This window comes from Zootoca vivipara, chromosome 10 (genome assembly GCF_965207765.1).
Source record: "Zootoca vivipara chromosome 10, rZooViv2.hap1.1, whole genome shotgun sequence".
Lineage (NCBI taxonomy): Eukaryota > Metazoa > Chordata > Lepidosauria > Squamata > Lacertidae > Zootoca > Zootoca vivipara.
The window spans coordinates 41,461,152-41,485,211 of record NC_142593.1 but is presented as its reverse complement, the minus strand read 5'-3'; the positions used below and the strand labels follow the sequence as shown (position 1 = coordinate 41,485,211).

At 45.5% G+C, this 24,060-nt stretch overlaps 1 protein-coding gene and 1 long non-coding RNA gene across 3 annotated transcripts in view; one reads left to right on the top strand and one right to left on the bottom strand.

Annotated features, from left to right (window-relative positions):
- Positions 1 to 18,470, bottom strand: part of LOC132592807 (uncharacterized) — a 24,156-nt gene extending 5,686 nt beyond the window's left edge. Inside the window, exons 1-2 of the long non-coding RNA XR_009558331.2 lie at positions 18,335 to 18,470; positions 3,995 to 4,107 (exon numbers count right to left, since the gene is read on the bottom strand). This is a non-coding gene — a long non-coding RNA (uncharacterized LOC132592807). The remainder of the gene's footprint in view (positions 1 to 3,994; positions 4,108 to 18,334) is intronic.
- The window catches only part of FST (follistatin), a 20,254-nt gene continuing 14,079 nt past the window's right edge, over positions 17,886 to 24,060 (top strand). For both annotated transcript variants that reach the window (XM_035100573.3, XM_035100574.3), the window contains exons 1-3: positions 17,886 to 18,080; positions 20,254 to 20,445; positions 22,791 to 23,009. In XM_035100573.3, coding sequence (XP_034956464.1) covers positions 17,999 to 18,080; positions 20,254 to 20,445; positions 22,791 to 23,009 — 493 coding nt within the window. In that variant the 5' untranslated portion in view covers positions 17,886 to 17,998. The remainder of the gene's footprint in view (positions 18,081 to 20,253; positions 20,446 to 22,790; positions 23,010 to 24,060) is intronic.

Genomic DNA, 24,060 nt, shown 5'->3' with positions numbered 1-24,060 from the left:
AATGGATTCAAACTACAAGAAAGAAGATTCCACCTAAACGTTAGGAAGAACTTCCTGGCAGTAAGAGCTGTTCGGCAGTGGAATTTGCTACCAAGGAGTGTGGTGGAGTCTCCTTCTTTGGAGGTCTTTAAGCAGAGGCTTGACAGGCATATGTCAAGAATGCTTTGATGGTGTTTCCTGCTTGTCAGGGGGTTGGACTGGATGGCCCTTGTGGTCTCTTCCAACTCTATGATTCTATGAAATATTAAATATGCATTGGACGATTGTTTCTGCCTACCTAATAATGGTATTAATATATTCCTCGTGGTGCTTTTTCAGCAGTTCTGGATAGGTTTTTCAATTTTGCAGCACTTTCTGTGGCTTAATTATCGCTCTTATCTTTGTAGCCTCAAAGAGGCTTGTCTACTGCAATGCAATCTATGTGGGACATCCTTCTAGAGAAGGATGTGAGAGTGGGAGCCATATTCACCTGTGCTCCAGTGTCTGATGAATCATGGCAGAGGCAAGACCACAGTTCTCTCCTATGCTAGTCCAATTTGCCACAAAGTGAAAATGAAGTTCAGTTGGCCATACTCCTTACATACAACTGGGCTGGGGGTTGTTGGGGAGGGTTGTTGTCACTGTTGATGTCATTTTTTTTATATCTTAATTTTAGATCTTATGATTTATGTGGAAATTGTTTGATTTAGTTGTATACTATTTGATGTTTTGTTTATCGTTTATGACTACTTTTGTTATGTTTGCAGTTTTGTGTAATTTTTTAATATGTTGTAAGCCACCTCGAGCATGGTCTTAGCTTTGGAAAGGCAGCACACGAATAAAATGATTGATTGGCAGCTCTCACTAGTTGTCTCTCTAAAAACACACAATATTCACTACGGGTCATATTAGAGTCTAACCAGCTGTGCCCCAAAGGGTAGAAATGTAATTCCACACAAATTCTAAATTCAGCAAAACATCAGTTTCCCAGAATTTCCAAGTTGTGCTTTTGGAATTCAACTTTGAGGGATACTGTTTTTAAAGTACTGTATCTTCCTACCAAAATTTAGCACTTTTTAAGTTTCACTGACTTCTGCAAGAGAATTAAACCCATGCTTCAGTTTATCTCATAGAATCATAGAGTTGGAAGAGACCACAAGGGCCATCCAGTCCAACCCCCTGCCAAGCAGGAAACGCCATCAAAGCATTCTTGACATATGCCTGTCAAGCCTCTGCTTAAAGACCTCCAAAGAAGGAGACTCCACCACACTCCTTGGTAGCAAATTCCACTGCCGAACAGCTCTCACTGTCAGGAAGTTCTTCCTAATGTTTAGGTGGAATCTCATTAAAAGTGTTTCTCTTGGACTGGGTTGTTGTTGTTGTTGTTGTTGTTGTCATCCATCAATGCATTTTATCATCATCATCATCATCATCATGATGATGAGTTAGCAGAATGTAAAAGTACATATCCACAAGCAAGACAAGAATAATTTATTTGAGATTTTCTTTCTCTCAGAATCGGTGAAGACCCCTGTCATTAAGAGTAATTGATACTGGAGGTTTCCTGGGAAGCGTAATAGAAACAGGGCAATTACAGACTAAGCATGAGATTGCAGTCCCTTGATAATCTTAACTAAATAGCCTTTGAGACACCTCTCCTCTGTGGATTATCTAGCCCTTTGTCAACCATACTTGTACTATTGCTAACTTTCCTCCTTTTCTACTCTAAGAAGTCAGATAGGAATAAAGCCAACCAACCAGCTACTGTTTGGATTTATCCCCAATTGCAGCACAAGTGCTGCCTAGCAGATGCACAATGCACCCTAGGATTAATATAATACAGGCTAAGCCCATCTTCTCAATGTGGGGTGGAATTAAGGGCAGAGGCAAGGCTCTGCATCCTTCACTCAGACAGCGTGTGCCAAAACCAGCTGTATGCTGTTCGGCATCTGCAAGGTCTGCTGCGGATTTGCATCCATGCCAGGGTCTCTCAAATTATTATTATTATTATTATTATTATTATTATTATTATTATTATTATTAATACCCCACCCATCTGGCTAGTTTCCCCAGCCACTCTGGGTGGCTTCCAACAAAATATTAAAATACAATAGTGTGTCAAGCATTAAAAGCTTCCCTAAACAGAGCTGCCTTCAGATGTCTTCTAAAAGTCTGGTAGTTGTTTTTTCTCTTTGACATCTGGTGGGAGGGCATTCCACAGGGCAGGTGCCACTACCGAGAAGGCCCTCTGCCTGGTTCCCTGTTACGTGGCTTCTCACAGCGAGGGAACCGCCAGAAGGCCCTCGGCGCTGGACCTTAGTGTCTGGGCAGAATGTCAAAGCAGCCCACACAGCCCACCAAGGTTGGGGAGTGGCTTCTGCCAGCCACCGTTCAACGGTGAAGCGCAGACATGCAGGAGGTTCCAGGTGCAACTCTGGCAACTCCAGGTTTCTTTTTCTCTTTTTAAAGGATCAAGTAGCTGGCGAAAAGGAAAACCTTTGTCTGAGACCCGGGAGAGCGACTGCCAGCGTTATTGAATTTGTATATTCAATATTAGACCAAAGACTCATATAAGTCTAGCATTCCTGTGGGAAGCCCATAAGCACAATAGGGTTCTTGTGGTCCCAGCGACGAATATTCACTGCCTCCAATACCGGAGATCACATAGCCACTGATAGCTTTATCCCCCATGGATTTGCTAAATCCACTTTTAAAGCCTGCTACACCTTGTGGTTGTGAGTTCCAGAGCTTAGCTATGCCCTGTGTGAAGAAGTACTTTCATCACCTTTCCTGCTGAATACCATCCTTTGGGCAACAGAAACAATGTGATCTGTTGCGGCGCAGAAAAGTTTAGGAAGGTGTCTGATAGCCTCTAAGCCTTTTAATGATGGGTGGAGACCAGCAGAACGCAAGGGATACTGTCCAATACTAGCATTGCACTGAAAGGAACAGTGATTTTAAAAAAAAAACCACACACAACCCAAACCCACCATCCGGTAGCAGTACTGAAACCTATTTTTGGGGTGGGGAAAACCTGTTTGTTTTAACATGACCCAGAACCAAGTGTGCTAACTCTAAAGCACAGCATCATATACAGAGAAGTATGTGTTGGAACAGCTGTGGCCTCAGCATGAGTGCTGTGGATCACCATGAATTTTTCCAGTGTATCATAATTACAGAAACACCTGTGCCACACAGCTTACTCCTGATCCTCTATAAAAGTTCAGAAAGCCCTTCAGTTTTCTCATTTCTTACAAGCCTGTGCTGCCTGGAAGCCAAATCAGGGCTTCTCGATATGGGATGCTGTACAATTGCTCCTTTTCATGGTTGAAAGCCCGGGGGAGAACTGGGGCGGGGGGTGGTGGAGTGATGCTCAGGTGCATTTGTCGGCATATAATTTCATTGCTTGATTATTTGCTATCGAAGGCGTACGGTTTGGCATGCGGCTAAGACTGCCTAAAAATGCAATTCCAGTCCACGAGATTTAAGCAGCCTAACTGGTTGCACTTAGAGCAGCCCAAGGGCACTGCAGCTCAGATCATTTTTAATTCCAGTAAAAGAAAAGAAAAAGTATTTGGGGGGCATAAATCAGCTCCCACTGGAAATGTTGGAAGAACAAATCTTATGTGTGTTAATGGTATTTGGAGAAATATGCACCCTACATTTCTGTGGGCATAACCTATGCCTCAAGTATCTGTTTAGTTGATGTTTTGCTACAATATTGTGTTTCCCTGTGTGTATCGTATGATGAATACACTGCAGCCTCGAGCCTGAATAGCTTTGGTTTGGTTGTTATTCCACAAGTAACAGCAGCACTACAGCTGCATCTCCTTTGGGAATTGTTGGCTAAAGTCTATTAGATTATTTACATTCAAGAACGCAAGAGCATCAGCTTAGACAGGGTCATAAGAAAGTCATCCTTAGCAGTCACCACAGAAAGCATGACTGCCTAGGCTCGAGGCAGAGGTCCAAAAAAGGGGAGAAGAGAAAGTCAGGATTTAGCATTCCATCTCACCAGGCAAGGGTGGAAATATAGGAAAACGGAGGGCAGTGCATCCACGCGGCAAACTTTTGAAACTCAGTTCTCCTTCGTAGCCGTATCTAATGGAGCCGAATTTCCTCTGCGTCCTAATGTAAGAAAAGAAAATGGTAAGGATCCATCGTATCAGAAGTGGGCAAGTGTTTCAGGGCCAAGAGTTGTATTCCTCTGGGGGGAGCGTTTGGACCACATACTGGCCATTTTGGCATATAAGTGGTATATAAATTAATAAATAACAATGACAATAATTATTATTATACCTGTGGTATTCTCCCTTCCATTTCTTCTCTTTGTCTCTCTTTCTCTCTTGCATGCATGGACACGCATCCATTAAAAAAAAAAAAAAAACCCACACAAGCACCCATCCTCCTTCCTTCCGCTTCATTTGTTAATCATCCTTATAATGATTATACCATTCGGTCTACTCCACTGTCTTCCTTATGTGGCACAAAATGCAGTAACTGAGGGCCCGTTCTGACAAACCTGAAAGTATGTTAGAATGAGAGTTTTACTGTAGACTCATTTGGGGTTGAGTTTTCATCCTGGCCATGACTTTTCCACTTTACTGTGTCAGTAAATATCAGTTCTCATATGCAAAAACAAAAAGAAAAAACACGTCTCCATTTCATTGAAAGCTTAGGTTCAGCCAGCTTTCATTGCAGTCGCTGTGTATAGCAAGCATGAAGAACTCAAGGCCTACAGGACAAATGTGGCCTTCCAGGTCTCTCTGTATGGCCCTCAGAACTCTCCCAAGACCACACACACCTAAGCCACACCCCTCATTGTCCCTGCTTGGCACCTCCTTGAGTGCTTTTCTCTAGCTTGAAAGTGTCATTGAACTCTGATGATGCTTCTTGCTTGCCTAGATGGGAGACAGAGTGAAGAAACTAGCCTACTGCGCAAAGGTGAAGTCTACATTTAATGCTATGCTTACTTTTGCCTCTGGCCAGCCACCACTAGAATATGGCCCCTAGAAGGGAATGTGGCCATCGGTCTTTATAGGCTATGTGAATCATCCCTATTAACTACAAGTGGCAAAGCCTAGCATTACGTACACAAGTGGAGGGGACTTCAGGTATAAAGAGCAAGGATGAAAAGAAGAAACAGGAGGAGGCGGGGGGGGGAAATAGAGACTTGGAGCTATTTCTGTGTAGTTGAGTGTAAATGCTACCAATGAACTAACACGTGCATCCCCAAACTGCGGCCCTCCAGATGTTTTGGCCTACAACTCCCATGATCCCTAGCTAACAGGACCAGTGGTTGGGGAAGATGGGAATTGTAGTCCAAAACATCTGAAGGGCCGAAGTTTGGGGGTGCCTCAACTAACAAGTACATGAACTAGAGCTGTGCGGGAAATTTTATGTTTGTCTTTTCTGGTTTTTGGAGGGATGGGTGAAACAAAAGCTTTCTGGAAAACCATGCAACCGGAGAATATCTTTTTCCCCTGAAGTCTTCAAAAGGAGTTGCCACTTACCTCACTTGACGATTAGGGTGGGGGAACCTTTTGTAACCTAAAGGCCACCTTCCTGAATGGGCACCTTCCAAGGGCCACATGCTAGGGGTGGAGCAACAGATGTGACTATTTGTCCATACTCTGCAAGTACATCTGCCCATCCAGACAAGCAAAAGATATTGTCATAGGTCAAGGACACATTCTAGCCAGACATAATAATAATAATAATAATAATAATAATAATAATTTATTATTTATACCCCGCCCATCTGGCTGGGTTTCCCCAGCCACTCTGGCCGGCTTCCAGCAGAAAAATGAAATAAAATAATCTAATAAACATTAAAAGCCTCCATAAACAGGGCTGCCTTCAGGTGTCTTCAAAAAATCTGGTAGCTGTTTTTCTCTTTGACATCTGATGGGAGGGCGTTCCACAGGGCGGCCGCCGCCACCGAGAAGACCCTCTGCCTGTTTCCCTGCAACTTGGCTTCTCGCATCGAGGGAACCGCCAGAAGGCCCTCGGTACTGGACCTCAGTGTCCGGGCAGAACGATGGGGGTGCAGACACTCCTTCAGGTATACTGGACCGAGGCCATTTAGGGCTTTAAAGGTCAGCACCAACACTTTGAACTGTGCTCGGAAACATACTGGGAGCCAATGTAGTTCTTTCAAGACCGGTGTTATGTGGTCTCAGCCACCGCTCCCAGTCACCAGTCTAGCTGCCGCATTCTGGATTAGTTGTAGTTTCCGGGTCACCTTCAAAGGTAGCCCCACGTAGAGCGCATTGCAGTAGCCCAAGCGGAAGATAACTAGAGCATGCACCACTCTGGTGAGACAGGCTGCAGGCAGGTAGGGTCTCAGCCTGCGTACCAGATGGAGCTGATAAACAGCTGATAAACACAAGACCTGGGGGAGGTCATGGAGGGCCTGAGATAAAGGTAGGTAGGTAGGTAGGTAGGTAGGTAGGTGGTTTTCCATATGTTGGTTTTGCTTCTCGTTTTTTAATGAGGCTTACTGAGTGTTGGTCGGCTTCTCAGAATGAGTTTTGGAGGATAAGAAAAATGCAAACACTATGCAGGATTGCAGGAAATGGAAATTGCTTTTAGAAACTGAGTGAGAAATGATGGGCTGCATGTTGGAGATGGCCTGGGTGGTGACTGATTTTTGTAAGAGGAACGCTAGGGTGTGAATTAACCATCGGTGAGACTTAGAATGTCTTTAATAAGTTCCAGCCGGGAGAAGGAGCTAAGGTTCACTGGAGGTGCCAGCCTGTTGCTTATTTGGGTTGTTCTCTTTTGGGCTTTGTTTACATTTAAATCTTCTTACTCCTCCCTCCCTCTCCCTCTCCCTCTCCTTCTCCCTCTCTCTCTCTCTCTCTCTCTCTGCAGACAAAATTTTTATTGTGTGGAGAGAAAGAAACGCCACACCCAGCAGGTAGAAATGGGGCTAACCACTTCTCTTGGTCAGAAATCTGTGCACGCTTCTTGCAACCTTTGACAATGATGTTCATCCTATCCTGGACCCCAGAATCTTAGGTTGCAGGTCTATACACATTTTGCTAGCAGCTGCAATGAGCAAATCTGTCAACTTCAGTTTCTCATTTTTCCCATCTCAAGTTCAGTTCTCCACATTTCCACATCAGTTTGCAAGATATATTTTTTTAATCCTCCTGAAAGTTCATCAGCATGTCTGGGTGGAATTCTCCTAATATACAGAATTTTATCTAATACCAATTTCTCCTAATATAATGGATTTTTGTATGTTATTTTCACCGACGAATGCATTACAAATACATGCACCCTTTATCCCCATCATCCCTGACCACTGGTCCTGTTAGCTAGGGATCAAGGGAGTTGTAGGCCAAAACATCTGGAGGGCCGCAGTTTGGGGGTGCCTGCCCTAGTATAGTATGTGCATTTTTCTACATGCTACAGTGGTACCTCTACTTTCGAATAACTCTACTTACGAATGGAGCTCCGTCCGCCATCTTGGATGGGGTTTAGATAGGATTTTTTCTACTTACAAATTTTTAGCTAGGGTTGCTTTGACTTTACAAATTTTGTCTCCCAATGCATTCCTATGGGATTCGTCTTACAATTTTTTTCGACTTACGAATGTGCGTTCGGAACGCATTAAATTCGTAAGTAGAGGTACCACTGTATTTGGCTGGAGAAGTGTATTGCAAAATTCAGAGAGATGCGTATTTCAAAGGATGGTTGTGTGTTTATGTGTTGTTTCAAAAAATGTGAATTGGGTAGGTTCACCTTTAAAGACAAACTGAATTGAATTTCTCCCCCATCCCTACCTGTGAGTAAACCCAGAGGGCACACAGTAAGACTTACAGTAATTCTGTTCAAATGTGCATAGGATGGCTCTACAATCCCTGCTTCAAAGAGAGAGAGCTTGTTTCTTTTCTACCTACCTTCTGTAAATCCCATCATTCTTTCCAGTGGAACACACAAATGAAAGTCAGTTTGGATAGAATCTATATAAAGGGCTGCTACATCAACTGCTGTTGTAAATCATCAGTTCAGAACCTTCAATGATCTGTGTTAAGATATCCATGTAAACAGATTAAGATGTATTCCATAAACTACTTAATCTACAATCCTAAGCACTTGAAAAGGCAAAGGCTTTCACACATTAAGTAAATCACAAGCCACTTTCTAGCTTTGTTGTTTATGGAATGTGTGTGCGTGTGTGTGTGTGTGTGTGTGTGTGTGTGTGTCACATTACAACTTCATGCTTTCCATTTGTTTTCTGCATAAAATGTCACGTGATTTGGTGTGGCATTCGTAGAAATAGTCTGCAAATGCATGTTGGCATTGATTGCTTTCCAGCCACCGAAACCAGCTGACACTAAAATGTTTTATGGTTCAATGGGTTTGTGGTTGTTGTTTTTTAATTAAGTGCAGACTTAAGTCATAAAAGTTAGGGAAATTAATACACTGCAAAGCATGATTGGGAATGGCCACAGCTCAGTGTTGAAGCACATGGCTTTGAATGCGCAAAAAAAATAAATCCTGGCACCTCCAGTAGACTGGGAAAACCTTTTGCCTGAGATCCTCAAAGGAAACTGTCTTATATTACTCTCATTCTGCATTGCCTCCACCAAGGGAAACCAATGTGCTGTCTTCTAGATGTTATTGGATGCCAATCTACTAGTCAGGAATGGTGGGAGTTGTGCAATACAAGCAGCTTAGATGTATATCTGAAAAGCGTTAATGGGTGAAGAAGTCCTATGTCAGGCACCCCCAAACTTCGGCCCTCCAGATGTTTTGGACTACAATTCCCATCTTCCCCGACCACTGGTCCTGTTAGCTAGGGATCATGGAAGTTGTAGGCCGAAACATCTGGAGGGCCACAGTTTGGGGGTGCCTGTCCCATGTGGTTGCAACTGTGGTCCTGTATGTTTAAAAATGAAAAATGGGCACCGTTTTCATTTGTTGTGTTTATGGTGGGCCCATCTAGCTGAACCTTTTCTCACTTGCAGCTTAAGATCAGGGTGCAGAGCAGAGGAAAGGAAGAGAAGCAGGGACCCTGACTGAGGGAGGAGCCGCCATTTGCCCTCCCTCAACTGTCATTCCATCAGGCTACCTGAACTGTTTGCATCACAGCTGGCCTTTGTTAGAACTGTATCTTTAAGAAGTGGCACTGAGGTTGCTTTTTCTCGTTTTCAGGCATCCACAAACTGTAGCTCTCCAGATGTTTTGGCCTACAACTCCCATGATCCCTAGCTAACAGGACCAGTGGTCAGGGATGGTGGGAATTGTAGTCCTGCTCTTTTTCCTTCTCCCTCCCTTTCCCTTTTCCCTTCTGTGTCCTGTCTTTTAGGCTGTAAGCCTGAAGGCAGGAGCTGTTCTATTACGGAACAGGTAAGCTACTCTGAGAGATGTTTTTTGCCTAAATGGCAAAATAAAAGTTCTATCTGCGTAAATAAATGTCATATTCCAGGGGGGTTTTAATGTTTTATTTTGCTTTCTTCTCTTCTCTTCCCTTCCTGCCCCCCTCCCCACCCATTTTCTGGTAGCTTCTGGGCCCTCCCTTGACGACAGTGCACAAAACAGCCCTATGAGATTCCAACCTGCCCTTACGTTTTCTCCACTGTCCGACTGTTAACAATGTGTGTCAAAATCTATGACCTCAAGTAGGGACACAAGGGTCTGCTATTACTATTTCAGCTACCAATAAACCCCAAGCACGGGTAAGTTTGACCTTATACAGCATGTGCAGATTTATTTGGAGGCGTTTGGGAATGCCACCTGCTCGCATGCCCTTTTAACTATATCCACACAAAGCATTTGTCTAACCACACACAGTCACCACAGTCCTTAAAGCTTCACAAGAGGCTTCTTGTATTTAAGGTCACAGACAGCCAGCACAGACACAACACCCCTTCCCTATCCTTCCCTTGGCTCGTGATGAACCAAATACGCAAAAGAGACAACTGGTCTAATAAAGCCACTGCAAAATGATTCAGATTTTTATGGAGACAGTGCAGTGAAGTTTCTTATGGTGGTTTGCTTGATGAACACCTGAGAGTGGAGGAGAGAGTGCTGGTCTGCCTGGATTTGTATACATAAAAGCCAGGGGGGAAACAACAACAATAAGGTCATGTCTATGTTTATGTGTATGACCATTTTTCTTTCATAATCTTTGTAGGTTGCTTCGAGTTTTTTTGTAAAAAAAAAAGAAGTAGTAGTAGTAGTGATGAATGAATAATAATGATGATGATCAACTAATGAAAGTAAATAAATAATGTAAACTTCCCAAATAGATCTAATTTGCACTTGACAAGCTCACATACAAATTTCCAATAGGGTTTCAATAGTATTAAGATAACGGAACTTGGCTACTTGAACTGGTTCTAAAACCAATGCAAATATTTGTCACTAAAGTACCATATTTTTCCGTGTATAAGACGATGTTTTTTTAATTATTAAAAATGTTTAAAATTGGGGGTCGTCTTATACATGGATAATGGAGAGGGGGAGATGGGCGATTGGTGGCAACCGCGAGCCGGAGATTCTCAGTGGCGATTGTGCGGGTGGTTGGTGTCTGCGGCAATTGGGCGGGTGATTGGCAGCTGAGGCAAGGTCTGCTGGTGATTGGCTGCTGCTGTGGCAATTGGGTGGGTGATTGGCAGCTGCGGCAAGAGCTGTTGACAATTGGTGGCTGCTGCGGAAATTGGGTTGGCGATTGGTGGCGGCTGGCGGCGAGTAGGAAGACGATTGGTGGCTTTGGCGAGTTGTGCGATTGGCAGTGGCAGTCAGGCAGGCAATCCCCCCCCCCCCAAAAAAAGCTCAACAACTCCGGGCAATCTCCCCGCATTTCCTTAATTTGGGGTCCCAAAAAATAGGGGTTTTCTTATACACAGGGGCGTGTTATACACAGAAAAACACAGTACTATGTGTTAAAATTAAGGAAGTTCTTTCCATCACTCTTTTCCATTTCTGATTTATTGATGCACTGAAGGCACCTTCAAGTCCCACTGATTTCAAAGGTAGAGCTTTAAACATGTGCTTGGCTTTCGTATGGATGCTCCAAATGGCAGCCATAACACTTGGAGCTTTGCACAATATGGACCACCCTGACCATCTGGAAAGCATAGCTTTCTGCTGGCAGATAGTGCTGCCCTGGGAACTCTGCACGTGAGCTGAATGTGCTGAGAATGCCAGAGTGTCTACGGAGGAGGAGTGAGGAACCTTTCTCAGTTCACTTTCCCACGTTCACTTCTAGGCAACCTTCCAGAGGTCACATGCCAGTGGTGGGCAGGGCCAAAGGCAAAGGTGAGCAGAGCAATGGATATAAATGTAGGCTAATTTCTATACACACATGCACATACCTCTCTCTATATATATACTCTAAGCAAGAGTCATTATTAGAGTTCAATGACATATTAACATCCTCTCACCAAGGATGTCAAACTGCACAACCAACCCGATTTGAGCGGGACATCTGGAATTACAGAAGCCATCACGGCTTCTGACTGGATCCCAGAATGTCCCGTTTTTTGGTCCGGCACTGTGGCATGAGTCAACTAGCTCCCATGAGACCCTGAGACCAAAGAAAAAACTGAGTTGCTTCATAGATGTTTTAGCTGAGATTCCTGCATTGCAGGGGGTTGGACTAGATGGCCCTCAGGTCCCTTTCCAACTCTACGATTCTATGAGTGTCCCTATTTGGATCAGTGGGATGTTGGAGGATATGGGGTATGAAGCAAGGCCAGTGCAAGGCATGTGGCCTGGGAAGTGTGACACCCTAAAAATGGAACAATCTTTTCTGGAACAATCTAAGGTAGCTGATTTAAGAAAAAGACCTAAAGCAGGGGTCAGCAAACTTTTTCAGCCGTGGGCCGGTCCACCATCCCTCAGACCATGTGGTGGGCCGTACTATTTGGGGGGGGGGGATGAAAAAATTCCTATGCCCCACAAATAACCCAGAGTTGCATTTTAAATTAAAGGGCACATTCTACTCATGTAAAAACACCAGGCAGGCCCCACAAATAACCCAGAGATGCATTTTAAATAAAAGGACACATTCTACTCATGTAAAAACACGCTGATTCCCGGACCATCCGCGGGCCGATTTGAGAAGGTGATTGGGCCGCATCCAGCCCCTGAGCCTTAGGTTGCCTACCCCTGACCTAAAGCAATTGGCCAAAGATAGTGGATTTCTATTCTTAGCTGCTATTTTTCTCCTACTCCCAAGTACTTACAAGATGATACTCCTGCCCCGCCAGTCCTGGCTACAGTGTGTTCTGGGTCTGTGAACTGCCATTTTAAATTTCTCAGAATGCCCCTGTTGTAGCGTTGCCCCAAAGTGGGGAATTTTAAAGGGAGACTCGGAGCCACCAGCCACCACTTCAAACTGAGCCTGTGGCCAGGAATCCACTAACATAGGAGGTCGCCCTTCAAAGGACAATTTCCCAAAGATCCCCACAAAACTGAGAAGAGTTTGCTTGTGGGAAGTATCTCGGATATGAGCATAAAATCTTCTTTGTTTCCATTGTCATTTATAAAATGGGACTAACCATGTTGAAAATATTAGCTCAGTATTACCCGCTCCCCCCCCCCAAAAAAAAACTCTTCTCATGTTGAAAATGTTAGCTCAGTATTACCCGCTCTCCCCCCCCAAAAAAAACCCTCTTCTCATGCTAGAGAAGCCATAACATTTTCCAAACCTGTGCCTAGACTGTGTTTAATCTCTAGTAGGAAAGATTTTCTATTTACCACACGCTCGGGTGCTTTGCTTCACCAAAACATTCAACAGGTAGAAATAGTACCTCATGCACACATACTGTTCCTACCTGTTAAATGTTTTGGGGAAGCAAAGTACCTGAGTGTAACAACAGAGAAACAAGAACAATTATCAAGGAAAATGGAACCATCTGACGGTGAAGGTCATCCTTCTGGAGGGCAAGATAAGCCTTGGAACAGGCGCTCGAGAAAATTCCCAGTGTTTACTAAAATGAAAACTGATTAAAATGACAATAAAAATAACATTCCTTACAAAGACATACTGAATATGGTTCCTCACAAGTTGCCTCAAAGAACCATTTTCCCATGAGACAGGGCCGGGTCCCCCCTCATTGTTATTTTCCTCAGAATGCAGCCAGACATATTAAAATGTATAGGCTTCTGAAACAAGCTAGCTTTTTAATGAGAAAACGCAAAGCTTGAGAATAGCAGCATTCTTGTGTCCCGTGAGACAATTCGTTTACAGAGTGGGCATTATTGTTGCCCTTACTGTAAGTTACATTTTGTTGTCAACAAAGCAAGAGGAGGGAGGCAGAGCAGTCAAAAATGTAGGCCTGCTGATATATGAAAGGAAGATTTCAGGTCCAACAATGCTGCTCCCCGACATTTAGGTGCAAGCAAAACCAAATGTCTAGCATTTGAAGAAGCCAAAACAATAAAGGAGACTGCAGCTGTCTCTATGCGATGTCAGAAAACAGGTGTGATTCAAGTCTCCATACCAGGGCAATCATATTGATCTGCCGATGATGCACATCTGAGGCGCATATGGGACAGTTATGACCTGTTATGAGGTTTGCTTCCAGGAATATGGGCTGTTAAAGCTGCCCAAGTAATAGCAAATACTTTCTAGAATTGGGATAAACATTTTGCCCAGTGGATCAATACGAAGCCAAGGTGAAGCATGATCAAGGTGGGAGAACGTGAACCATTCTCCAGAGCAAACGACCCTCCTTTTTATCCACACTGATCCCACACACTGGCTCAGTCCTTGACCTGATGTAACCAAGTGCTTTGCTACATGTGTGAATCGGGGAGAGGGAGTAATCTTTTCTTGAATTGCCAGGATGCTGTAAAGAATGAAGGCAGGTAAATTTTAATTTTAATTTTTTTTGTTACTCCATCCTGTTGGCCTAGTTCTTTCTGCTGCTCTGTCCCTGACTATGTTTGCCACTGATTATGTCTCGTATTCTCATTGCATTACTTTTCTCCTTGCAGACCAAGATTAGCTGGTGACACCCAAAACCACAAAATTTCCAACAGCTGATATTTAAATCAGGGCCATGATGATGCAGAGTTTTAGTTTGCATAATTTTTCATTTAATATGGCAATTTTATCTTTTGAGTTTATATAAGTTTGCACACAAATTGCAATGGCTTTCAGGAATCATCTCTCTCTCTCTCTATCTATCTATCTATCCAGTATCCAACATGGATTGAAAGCTGAGATCCTGGGCCCACAAATGCATTTCATTTCATACTTAGCACCAACAGGAGGTACACAAGTGAAAGTTAACTGTATTCCCATCACTTCCATCCAAAACCCTCTCATCTTGGGAACCAGCTGCCTTCCAGATGTTGTTTTGTCTGGGGTTTATGGGAGGGCACCATATTTGCAAAGGGTGTAATAGATAGAGATCTACGGGGTTGTGCAAGATGAGGGTCTGTTAGGCTCAAACACGGTGCTTTTCTTCTAGAAAAAAGACAGTAGTGTACAGTTGAGTAGTGGTAGGGACACAGGTGGCGCTGTGGTCTGAACCACTGAGCCTCTTGGGCTTGTCTATCAGAAGGTCAGTGGTTCGAATCCCCGCGATGGAGTGAGCTCCTCTTGTTCTGTCCCAGCTCCTGCCAACCTAGCAGTTCGAAAGCACGCCAGTCCACGTAGATGGGAAGGTAAGCGACGTTTCCATGAGCTCTGGTTTCCATCATGGTGTCCCATTGTGCCAGAAGTGGTTTAGTCATGGTGGCCACATGACCTGGAAAGCTGTCTGTGGACAAATGCCGGCTCCCTTGGCCTGAAAGCAAGATGAGCGCTGCAACCCCATAGTCACCTTTAACTGGACTTAACCATCCAGGGGTCCTTTAACTTTTACCGTTGAGTATCCCCAGAAAAAAAAAAACACTGACTGGTATAGTAACTGTGTGACTACTTCCTAGTTCAAATATTTCCTTGGCCACAAATTCGCTGGAAGTGGCCTTAAGTCAATATGGCACCCACAACATCTGGATAACAATACCAGCTCATTTTGCCCAGATCTTGCAATACATTATTGGGGTGCTGTGTGTGCTGTGCTCTGAGTCAAATATGTGGTACAAAAGGTGGGGTGCGGTGAGGTCTGTAATCAGCCTCAGGTCACAAGAGACCCTTTTGCATCTTCGTCCGTTGTGACTTTGAGAAGAGGGTGGAAAGCCAGCGAGCTTATCCGGCTTTCTCAATGGCTAATTACTGTATTTCCTTAGAACATAAGGCAGAGATAGCCAACCAGGAGCCCTCCAGCTGTTCTAGACTACAATTCCCACCAGCCTCAGCTTTGGAGGGCCCCACGTTGACTTCCTTTGGGGGATGGCGTAAGGCTAAATCGGAGAGGCAGGACGTTTCAGCGGTAACATTTACAAGCCTGATTCATAAGGAAACGAGCAAAGTTTCAAAAGAGTCAGTGTCTGGGAAAACACCACCCGCTACGTCCGCGCGTGTTTTTAAGGGAAGCCAGAATAAATAAATAAAATATCCGGCTTTGTCAAAATCGTGCGGGAACACCGGGATCCATCCTAGACTCTGTCGCTACCTGTTTTCGACAGGAATCCCGCATTTTTAACGACGGTACCTGCAGAAGCCTGGCTTGTTTTATTCCATCCTGTCCGTGCATAACGGCATCTGCCATAAGAGGGCGCTCATCAACCCCGCATCAGGCGTGCTATTGAGAGGAAGAACAGGGGGGAAAGGGAGAGCGCGGCTGAAATGATTTGGGGAACGGGGTGAGAAGGGGAGTGGGGGGGGCTGCGGCGGAGGATGCAAAGAAGCTTCTGAAATTATCAAAATGCCCCGGAGCTCGCCAATGAAGATCATAATGACTATACACCCACCACCACCACCACCCAAATATATATACAGTATATAAATTGCAAGGGAGAGGCCAGTCATTTACCAGTCTGGTTGTGAATGGGTGTGACAGGGGGAGGGGGGGAATATGCCTCGGCGTGGTATTGTGATTCATGCCCATTTTTCAAAGGCGGGACCGTGGCCCAGTCTGAGGCACCCAAACAACTGTCTTCTAATATTAGCACGGCTGTATTTCTAGATCTATTATAGTCTGTCCAGACAGATCCCATTGTAATGGGATCTTTTATTAAAAGATTAGCACTATCTCCTGCAGTTGGTGGAAAAAAATCTGTTATCACTGAGTTATTTGCAGTTGTAGGAAGGGGGGTTGGTGGGGGGGCAGAGTGAGAGAGAGAGAGAGACTTGGGGATGGAGGGGGGAGAAGGGGCAGACGGGGGGGATAAAGGGGGGGAGTCTGAAGAAGGATCGGCCGGACTTCGGTACAAATCCCAGTGACCTGGCAGTAAGCAAGAATGTTTGCATTTTTTGCTGTCTGTTGCCCTGTTGGTAAGGGCCGGGCACTGGAAGAGGCTTGGAGGAGAAGGGTGTTGGGTGTGTGTTTTTTTATTGCTGTTTTTTAAAGAGGCGGCTTTTTGAATCAACACTCCCCATTTTTTTCCCGTTAAGTAATCGTTTGGTATAAAAGGAAATATCGCCTACTCAGTTTCATTCAGCGGTGCCAAAAAATGTTATTATAAATGAGTCCGCCAACTCTTCTTGAAAGAAGCCGAGAAGAATGCCAGACAGCGCTTAATAGACTAGCAACGCTGCAAAAGTTCATTAGGCCTGTTGCAATCGCGTCCGTCCCGTCTCTCCGCCTCCCCCGTCGTAGAGGAGGATGGCTTATTATTTTATTCTTCGGGAAAAGGGACCGCCTACGTCGCCTCCCCATCGCCAGTCCCTTCTCCTTCTCCTTCCTCCTCTCCACCGCCGCCACCACCTTCCATTGCAACTCCAAATACTCCAGACGCCCCCAAGTGAAAAGACTCACACTTGGGTATTGAACCGGGCATTAAACTTTGATTTGTTTTTGACGAGTCCCAGAGAGGGCGAAATATGTGCGCGCCAGACACTTAACTACTGTTTGGAGGTGTGAGGGTTAGAGATTTATGAGTAGCCACAACATCTGGGGCGCGGGGCTGGTGGTGGGGAGACGGCGGGAGGGGTGGGGAGACTGTGCAACACCCCCACTCCAAACACTTCCATGGAGAGGGGCGCAGGAGAGACAGACAACGAGGACAACGCCAAGGCTTCGTCCTTTTTCTCTCGGGTGGAAACTTCGTGACTGCTCAGTCGCCGTCTAGCTCAGCTGCACCTCCTTGCATGCATATATCTCTGCACACACAATTCTCTTCCGTTCCAAACGCAATCGCTGTTTTGCAACTCGCATATTTCCCCACCACCACCCGGCCAGGTTGGGTTGGGAAGGGGCAACTAGGGTGGGAAAAGCAGGCGCTGCAAACCAGCGAAATAGGCTTTCGAAACAGACTCCCTAAGAAGTAGCGTCTCCTGTCTAAACGCGCCCCTCTCCCCCCTTCTTTTCCCTGCGCCCTGGTTTCTTATTGGAGCCGGAGGGGTGCTCTTCTTCCCTCAATCTTTATAAGCTTGCTTCTTCTTTTTTTCTTTTAAGGCTATTAGAAACGGAGGTTGTTAGCTTTAGACACACGCACACAAACCACAACAACGAACGCTCCTTCCTTCCTGCTACCGCAGACAGTAAGAAAGGTGAGGCGAGTCCCTTTGGGTAGGTAGGGTCGGTCTAACCGCCAGTGTGGCGAGTGGAGTGCCTGGCTTGCGGAGCGTAAAGACTAGATGGGCGCGCGTGTCTGTGTGTGCCCGCGCGCGCGCGCACCCCAAAAAAGGGGGGGTCGGATCATTGGAAAGGGTTTCACACTGATTCGCACTCAACTTTTAAAAATCTCCAACACTCTCCCCCCCCCTCCGAACACACACAGACACTCACTCACTCTCTCTCGCGCGCGCACACACACACATTAGGAGACCGCCCACCGCAGAGCTAAGACCCCATAGATTTAAAGAGAGGCAGCATTCGGAGCCTGACGTTCATTCAATAAGCAGGCTTGTCTGTCTGGCGTGCTCTTTCGTTTCCCTCGTCTTCCTCCTGCCACTTGAGAGGTTGCGTCTTCTCTTTCCGCTGGAGGGAAATAACTAAGGATGTTAAATCAGAGAATCTTCCCGGGCATGGTTTTTCTCCTGCTGTTTTTCTGCCACTTCATGGAAGATCAAACAGCACAGGGTAAGATGCGCGTTTACGCCTTTTTAATGTGCAGATGTGCCTATTCTGTCATCCGTCTGCCTAGAGAGAGTCTGTCTGTCTACCCTTTCTGCCTTCTTTCCCCCACGCTTTTCTCCAGAGACTCCCGTCAGATGAGCTGACTGTGGAACTCAACGGGGCATGCCTCTGAGCAGACATGTCTGGGATTTTGCATGTCTACGGCTGCCGTCTCGGACATAAATAAACAAGTCCGTTCAACTCGCACTGGGACTTACTTTTTGGAGCGGAAACGTGCTTAGGATCGCTCTGCGCGGGCTCCTTGGCACAAACGGCGCAGAGGTGACAGGGCGATCCGCGTTTGGCCGGGTGCATCAGCCAGAGAAGCTAGGCGCAATCATCATTAAAATCTTGATTACCTTCATCATCATTAGCTCTACCGTAGTCCCTTTCTCAATAGCTTTTATCTTGCATCCCTAACGCGCTGCAGCTTAAATGAGCCGCTGCAGCAGCTAAGAACTTTTCTGAGTTCGACCACCACGGAGGTCTGGTTTTGAACATGTGTGAATCTGTGTGTGCTCCCGCGCGCGCTCTGAGAGAGGGAGAGGGAGGGAGGAAGGGAGAGGCAGAGGCTGTGCAGTTTTGTTTTTGTTGTTGCAGCTTTTTGGTAAGGTTGCTGTTTAATTTGCTAAAATCATCTTGGCGCGACGAGGATGGGAATATGGGCTCCAAAAGGAATTCATTATTATAGTTCACACTCCTAGAGGAAAAGGAGTTTTTTTCAAGTTTGGATAATTGTTTTATGTGCCCCTGCTTTCCTCCAGTTTTATGCCATTCTGTGAACTTTGGCAAAGGATATCTTAGGGTGATTTTTTAAAAACCCACAATGTAACCACGTAGTTACAACTAAAAGCGTTTCGCCCCATCTCCACTCCAGTATTGAGTATTGATTAGATGTGGATTGAGGAGTTATAAGGATACCTCTACAGTTTAGACATGGGGTATTTATTTCTGTTTGCTTTGTTAATGATTATGCCTCCCTTGGTGCTATATTGGAACCTTAGACTGACAGCAGCTATAATACGATAATTATTATTGCCATTACCATTTTGAAGTTTTCAGGCGGATAGATTTGGGGCTTGGGACCATGTTAGTCGTGTGTGTGTGTGTGTGTGTGATTTCCTTCTGAATTCTTTGCTCTGGCAAAATTCCCATATGGATAAAGAAGCAAAATTCCCATATGGATAAAGAAGCAGAATCGATTGCCACTGAGTGTGTGGAGGAGTCACATTGGTGGTTCACGAGGAACTCACCCCCCTCCCCAAAATTCTTCATTCTCAGAGAATGGGGCTACAGGTCAAATCAGTATTCTTGGTTCGGATCCAGCAGCAGCAGACAGCCGCAAGGTTGTTGTGGGTAACCGTGTGTGTGTGTGTGTGTGTGTGTGTGTGTGTGTACGCGTATGTTCCCCCCCCCAATTGTTTTTCTCTAGTAAACCCGTGTAAACTTGTGTAGCTTAATCCGATTCTTCTCTGCTTCCCTCCTGCTGCGTTTAGCAGTACGCGTGCACACTTCGGTCACTCACTCCTCCACTACAAGCCATCTATTTCTTCTATTGATGAAATCAGCAAAGTTTGATGATTTCGAAAGACTACGGTTTTATCATCGCTGCTACCACCGTTGCCAAATCCTATACTTTGGGTGGAGGAACGGGAAAGACTTATAGTGAATTTTCCCCGTCTGTTGTGTGTGCGTGCTAACTTTTATGTATTGATTAAGCAAGGGGGGGGTGGAGTGTGGGATGGACAAATGAGGGGGAGATAATAAGCGTCATTTTTTCCTTACGATCTTCTCCTTCCTTCCTTCCTTCTTTTTTTTTAAAAAAAATAATAATTCCTGAGATCTATTTCGAACCCCTGTCACGTGCAATTAAGTCTTTTCGGGCCCCCACCCTACCCTCCAAAGCTACAGCGCTTTCTCCATATGGAAAAGTAAGACGTCAAATTGACTTGATCAGGTTATTGGAATAGCGCTTCCATTTGGTCCAGAGGAGAAGCTTCAGGTTATGAAACCGGACAAATAAAAAGTAAACAGTCTAGTAAAAGTCAATGAAAGCCGCACGTGTTGTGTCTGGGTCACTGGTAACTGACATTGATATGGCTGGGTCTCCTCTCTCTCTCTCTCTCTCTGAATGCAGCTGGGAATTGCTGGCTCCGGCAAGCCAGGAACGGCCGCTGCCAGGTCCTCTACAAAAATGGTCTCAGCAAGGAGGAGTGCTGTAAAACCGGCAGGCTTACCACTTCTTGGACCGAGGAGGACGTCAGCGATCACGTGCTTTTCAAGTGGATGATTTTCAGCGGGGGTGCCCCGAACTGTATCCCTTGCAAAGGTGGGGGCCTCTTAAAAATAAAAATAGGAAAGGACTGTATTTCTTCGCCAGCATATATAACGCCAGCGTGTTACATTCAATGAGTTGTGTGACAGCTTTGTACCTGTGTCCAGCGTAACGTGAATGAAACTGTTAAGTTGCACAGTGCTGAGTCAGACACCATTGGTCCACACTGACCAGTAGTGTTTGCTCTGACCAGCAGCGCTTCTCTCTCCAAGGTCACACAGGCAGAACATTTTTCCCAGTCCTGCAACCTGAGAATCCTTCTTATCCCTGAAGCAGTCAGAGGTGGGACTTGAGTTCTTCTGCATAGAAAGCTCTAAAACTGAGTTGCCTCCCCTTCCTAGGAAGGAGGGGACTTCTCACCCCACCCACCACAGCCTAGGGCTTCATAATTTGTGCCAAGGCTCAGAGCCCAGGCATCTGTTTTCAGTGCCGTGGGCTCAATCATGTTCCACCCTGAGATCATCTGGTGAAGAGCGGGTTACATGCTGAATAACTAACTAACCATGTGATATATGTAGCAAGGCAGAAGAGATTAAAGTGCCCCTGAGCTGGGTACAGAGTGCATTTGCCTTGCCGTTTGTTGACTAGCGAAAGCCCTACAGTAACAGAGAGGGCTTCCAGATCTCAGGTTGGTGTTTCTAGGCAGTCTGCCATCCAGTGTCTCTTTCTCTACAAGAAAATAAATGCATTGACCATAACAGCTTCTCCTTATAATAGATGTGGCTATTTTATTTTATTTTATTTTATTTTATTTTATTTTTGAAGGAGAGTTCCTGGGGCTCCAGGACTGCCTCGAGCTAATTCTAGATGTGTTTAGGGGCAGCTAGATTTATGCAGAAATAAATTCCGCAGGTAGGCTTGCCAGCAGTTCCCCCTGTGCCTCTAACAGCTGCACAACAAGCAGAAGTTTGGCAGGCCACCCTTTCCCAGTCAATTCATCTTCATGCTGGGAGCAGCTTTTTGCCACACAGCTATTATGGCCATGGGGGCCCTGCCAGAAACAACAACACCCCTGTTCCTCTTACTGACCACCAGAGTCCAAAACCTGCTGTGATGAAGACTCAAGTTGAGCTCTGGTTACATAGGGGGGGGGGGGAGAGAGAGACATGGTGTTTGAGGAAGAGGAAGGTGGCAACCACTATGAACTTTCTTTTACTGGCAACAGTGTGCAAAGTTCCACAGCAACTTTTGTTCACCTGGTGCCTTCCTGCACTGGCCGGGGCAGATGGGAGTTGTAGTCCAAAACATAAGGAGGGTGCCAGGATGGCGAAGGCTGTTTTATGAAGAACTAAGGTGTAGTAGCAACTCACTTACCCAAGTATCTTGGGCAGGATTATTCTAGAATAATAATTTTTAAAAGAAATGGATCGCAGCCAGGGCTTTTCAGAGAGGCACGTGCAACCTTGGGCTATTTAACTTAAATGACCTCCCCAATGAAAGAGGGTAGAGAACAAAGGTCAGGGGTGCTGGATGAGCAGAGAATAATAATAATAATAATAATAATAATAATAATAATAATAATAATAATAATAATAAATTTATTGTTTATACCCCGCCCATCTGGCTGGGCCTCCCCAGCCACTCTGTGTGGCTTCCAACAGAAAAATGAAATAAAATAATCTATTAAACATTAAAAGCCTCCCTAAACAGGGCTGCCTTCAGATGTCTTCTAAATGTCTGCATAGCTCAGTCAGTAGAGCATGAGACTCTTAATCTCAGGGTTCGAGCCCCATGTTGGGCAAAAGATCCCTGCATTGCAGGGGGTGGACTAGATGATCCTCGTGGCCCCTTCCAACTCTACAATTCTATGGTTCTAATGGACTGGAGAAAGGGAGGAGCTGAGGCAGATTTCCTCAAAGAAGCAATCCTTGACATGCATCTCACTTGCTCGTCCTGCGCATGCAGTTTCTCGTTGGGGATTAGCTCCTTTGGCATGCCATCAGGCGTTTAAATGGATAGCATGTTCCACCTTTTCGGGGGGGGGGTCTAATGTCTGTTGCTACTGCCCAATGATTGCTATTGCAGGTTAATAACTGGGGAGTACACAGACATGATTTTGTGCCTATTGCACCAGAATAAGGGGCATTTGGGAAGGAGTGGAGTGGATACAGACTTGTGCGTCACATTTAAAGCTCAGCAGATGGGAAGATCCTGTGTTTTTATTTTATGGCCTTTTGCTACGGCGAGGGGAGAGGGGGTAACCTTCCTTGTTTTCTGGGTCAGCCTGTGGTTTGTGAAGCTGTGGCGAGGACTCTGGGTGTTTCATTAAAGCAATGTCTCTGGGTTTTTCCTCCACCCGCCCCCAACACCGCCCTGCTCCCTTCCCATTTCCACTTTAGAAACCTGTGAGAACGTGGACTGTGGGCCTGGGAAGAAATGCAAAATGAACAAGAAGAACAAACCTCGGTGTGTCTGTGCTCCAGATTGCTCTAATATCACATGGAAGGGCCCGGTGTGTGGCTTGGATGGGAAAACCTACAAGAATGAGTGTGCCCTTCTGAAAGCCAGGTGTAAAGAGCAGCCTGAACTTGAAGTCCAGTACCAGGGCAGATGCAAAAGTAAGTTTGCAACAAATCTGTTCTCTGGGCAATGCTGGGGGGAGAAGGTATATCTGGAAAATCAGGAGCTGCTGATGCTCCCGATATACTACGTACTTATCATGGTATATAATACAGGAGATACCAGTGCAGAAAAGTGCCTTGTGGATTCTAACTCAAGTTCCCCCAATAAGGATTGTGTACACACCATACATTTAAAGCACATGGCTTCCCCTCTAAAAAAAGAAAGAAAGAAAGAGGAAAAAGAATCCTGGGAACTGTAGTTTGTTAAGGGTGCCGGGACGTCTGTCCTACCCATGTGTAATGGAATGAGGTGGTAGAGTCCTCAGGCGGTTGGCTCAATTGTTCCTCTTCAGGCTATAGGTGGGGAATGCCACTTGAAAATTACCCCCCACCACCACCAAAAAACAATTATACAGTATGTACAATTAAAACCTATGTACAATTAAAAAGCAAGAATCATCCTGGAGAATAGTTAACGCTGCCCCTGCTCCTTGATGCCCTAGTTGTTTTCATGCGCTGGGAGCTGTTACTTTTTCCACAAGAGAACATTCACAGTGTCACACTCATCCACATCCCGGGGTGGATGTTGGTAGTATGGCGTCCCGGGCAAGAACAAAATTTGGCGCGCACCCCCCCCCCGCCTAAATATTTCTTATTTACAGTTGTTGTTTTATGGCTCTTCTCAGTAGGGACCCATATAAATATAGGTGGTGGTGTGGTGATTTTGTGCCCTCTTGGCTTGGCAAGGGTTCACCACAAGGGGCACTGGGATTCAGACGATGTGACGCCTACTTCAAGTTTTGAAAACTGCATTGCTATCCATGTTGTGGCTAGTAAACCAAGCAGGGGTAGGGAACTGGATCTGGCCAATGGGCCGGATCCTTATGTCCCCTTTGCCGCCACAGATAAGGGAGACTTAAAACATAGCAAGTTCATTCCCTCCCCCACCCCCCCCACTGTGTGTCAATTCACATTTGCATGGTGTTGTTCACACCAGGCAGGAGACAGATGTGTCTTTGCCTGGATGTGCATGGTTTTGCAACCCTCT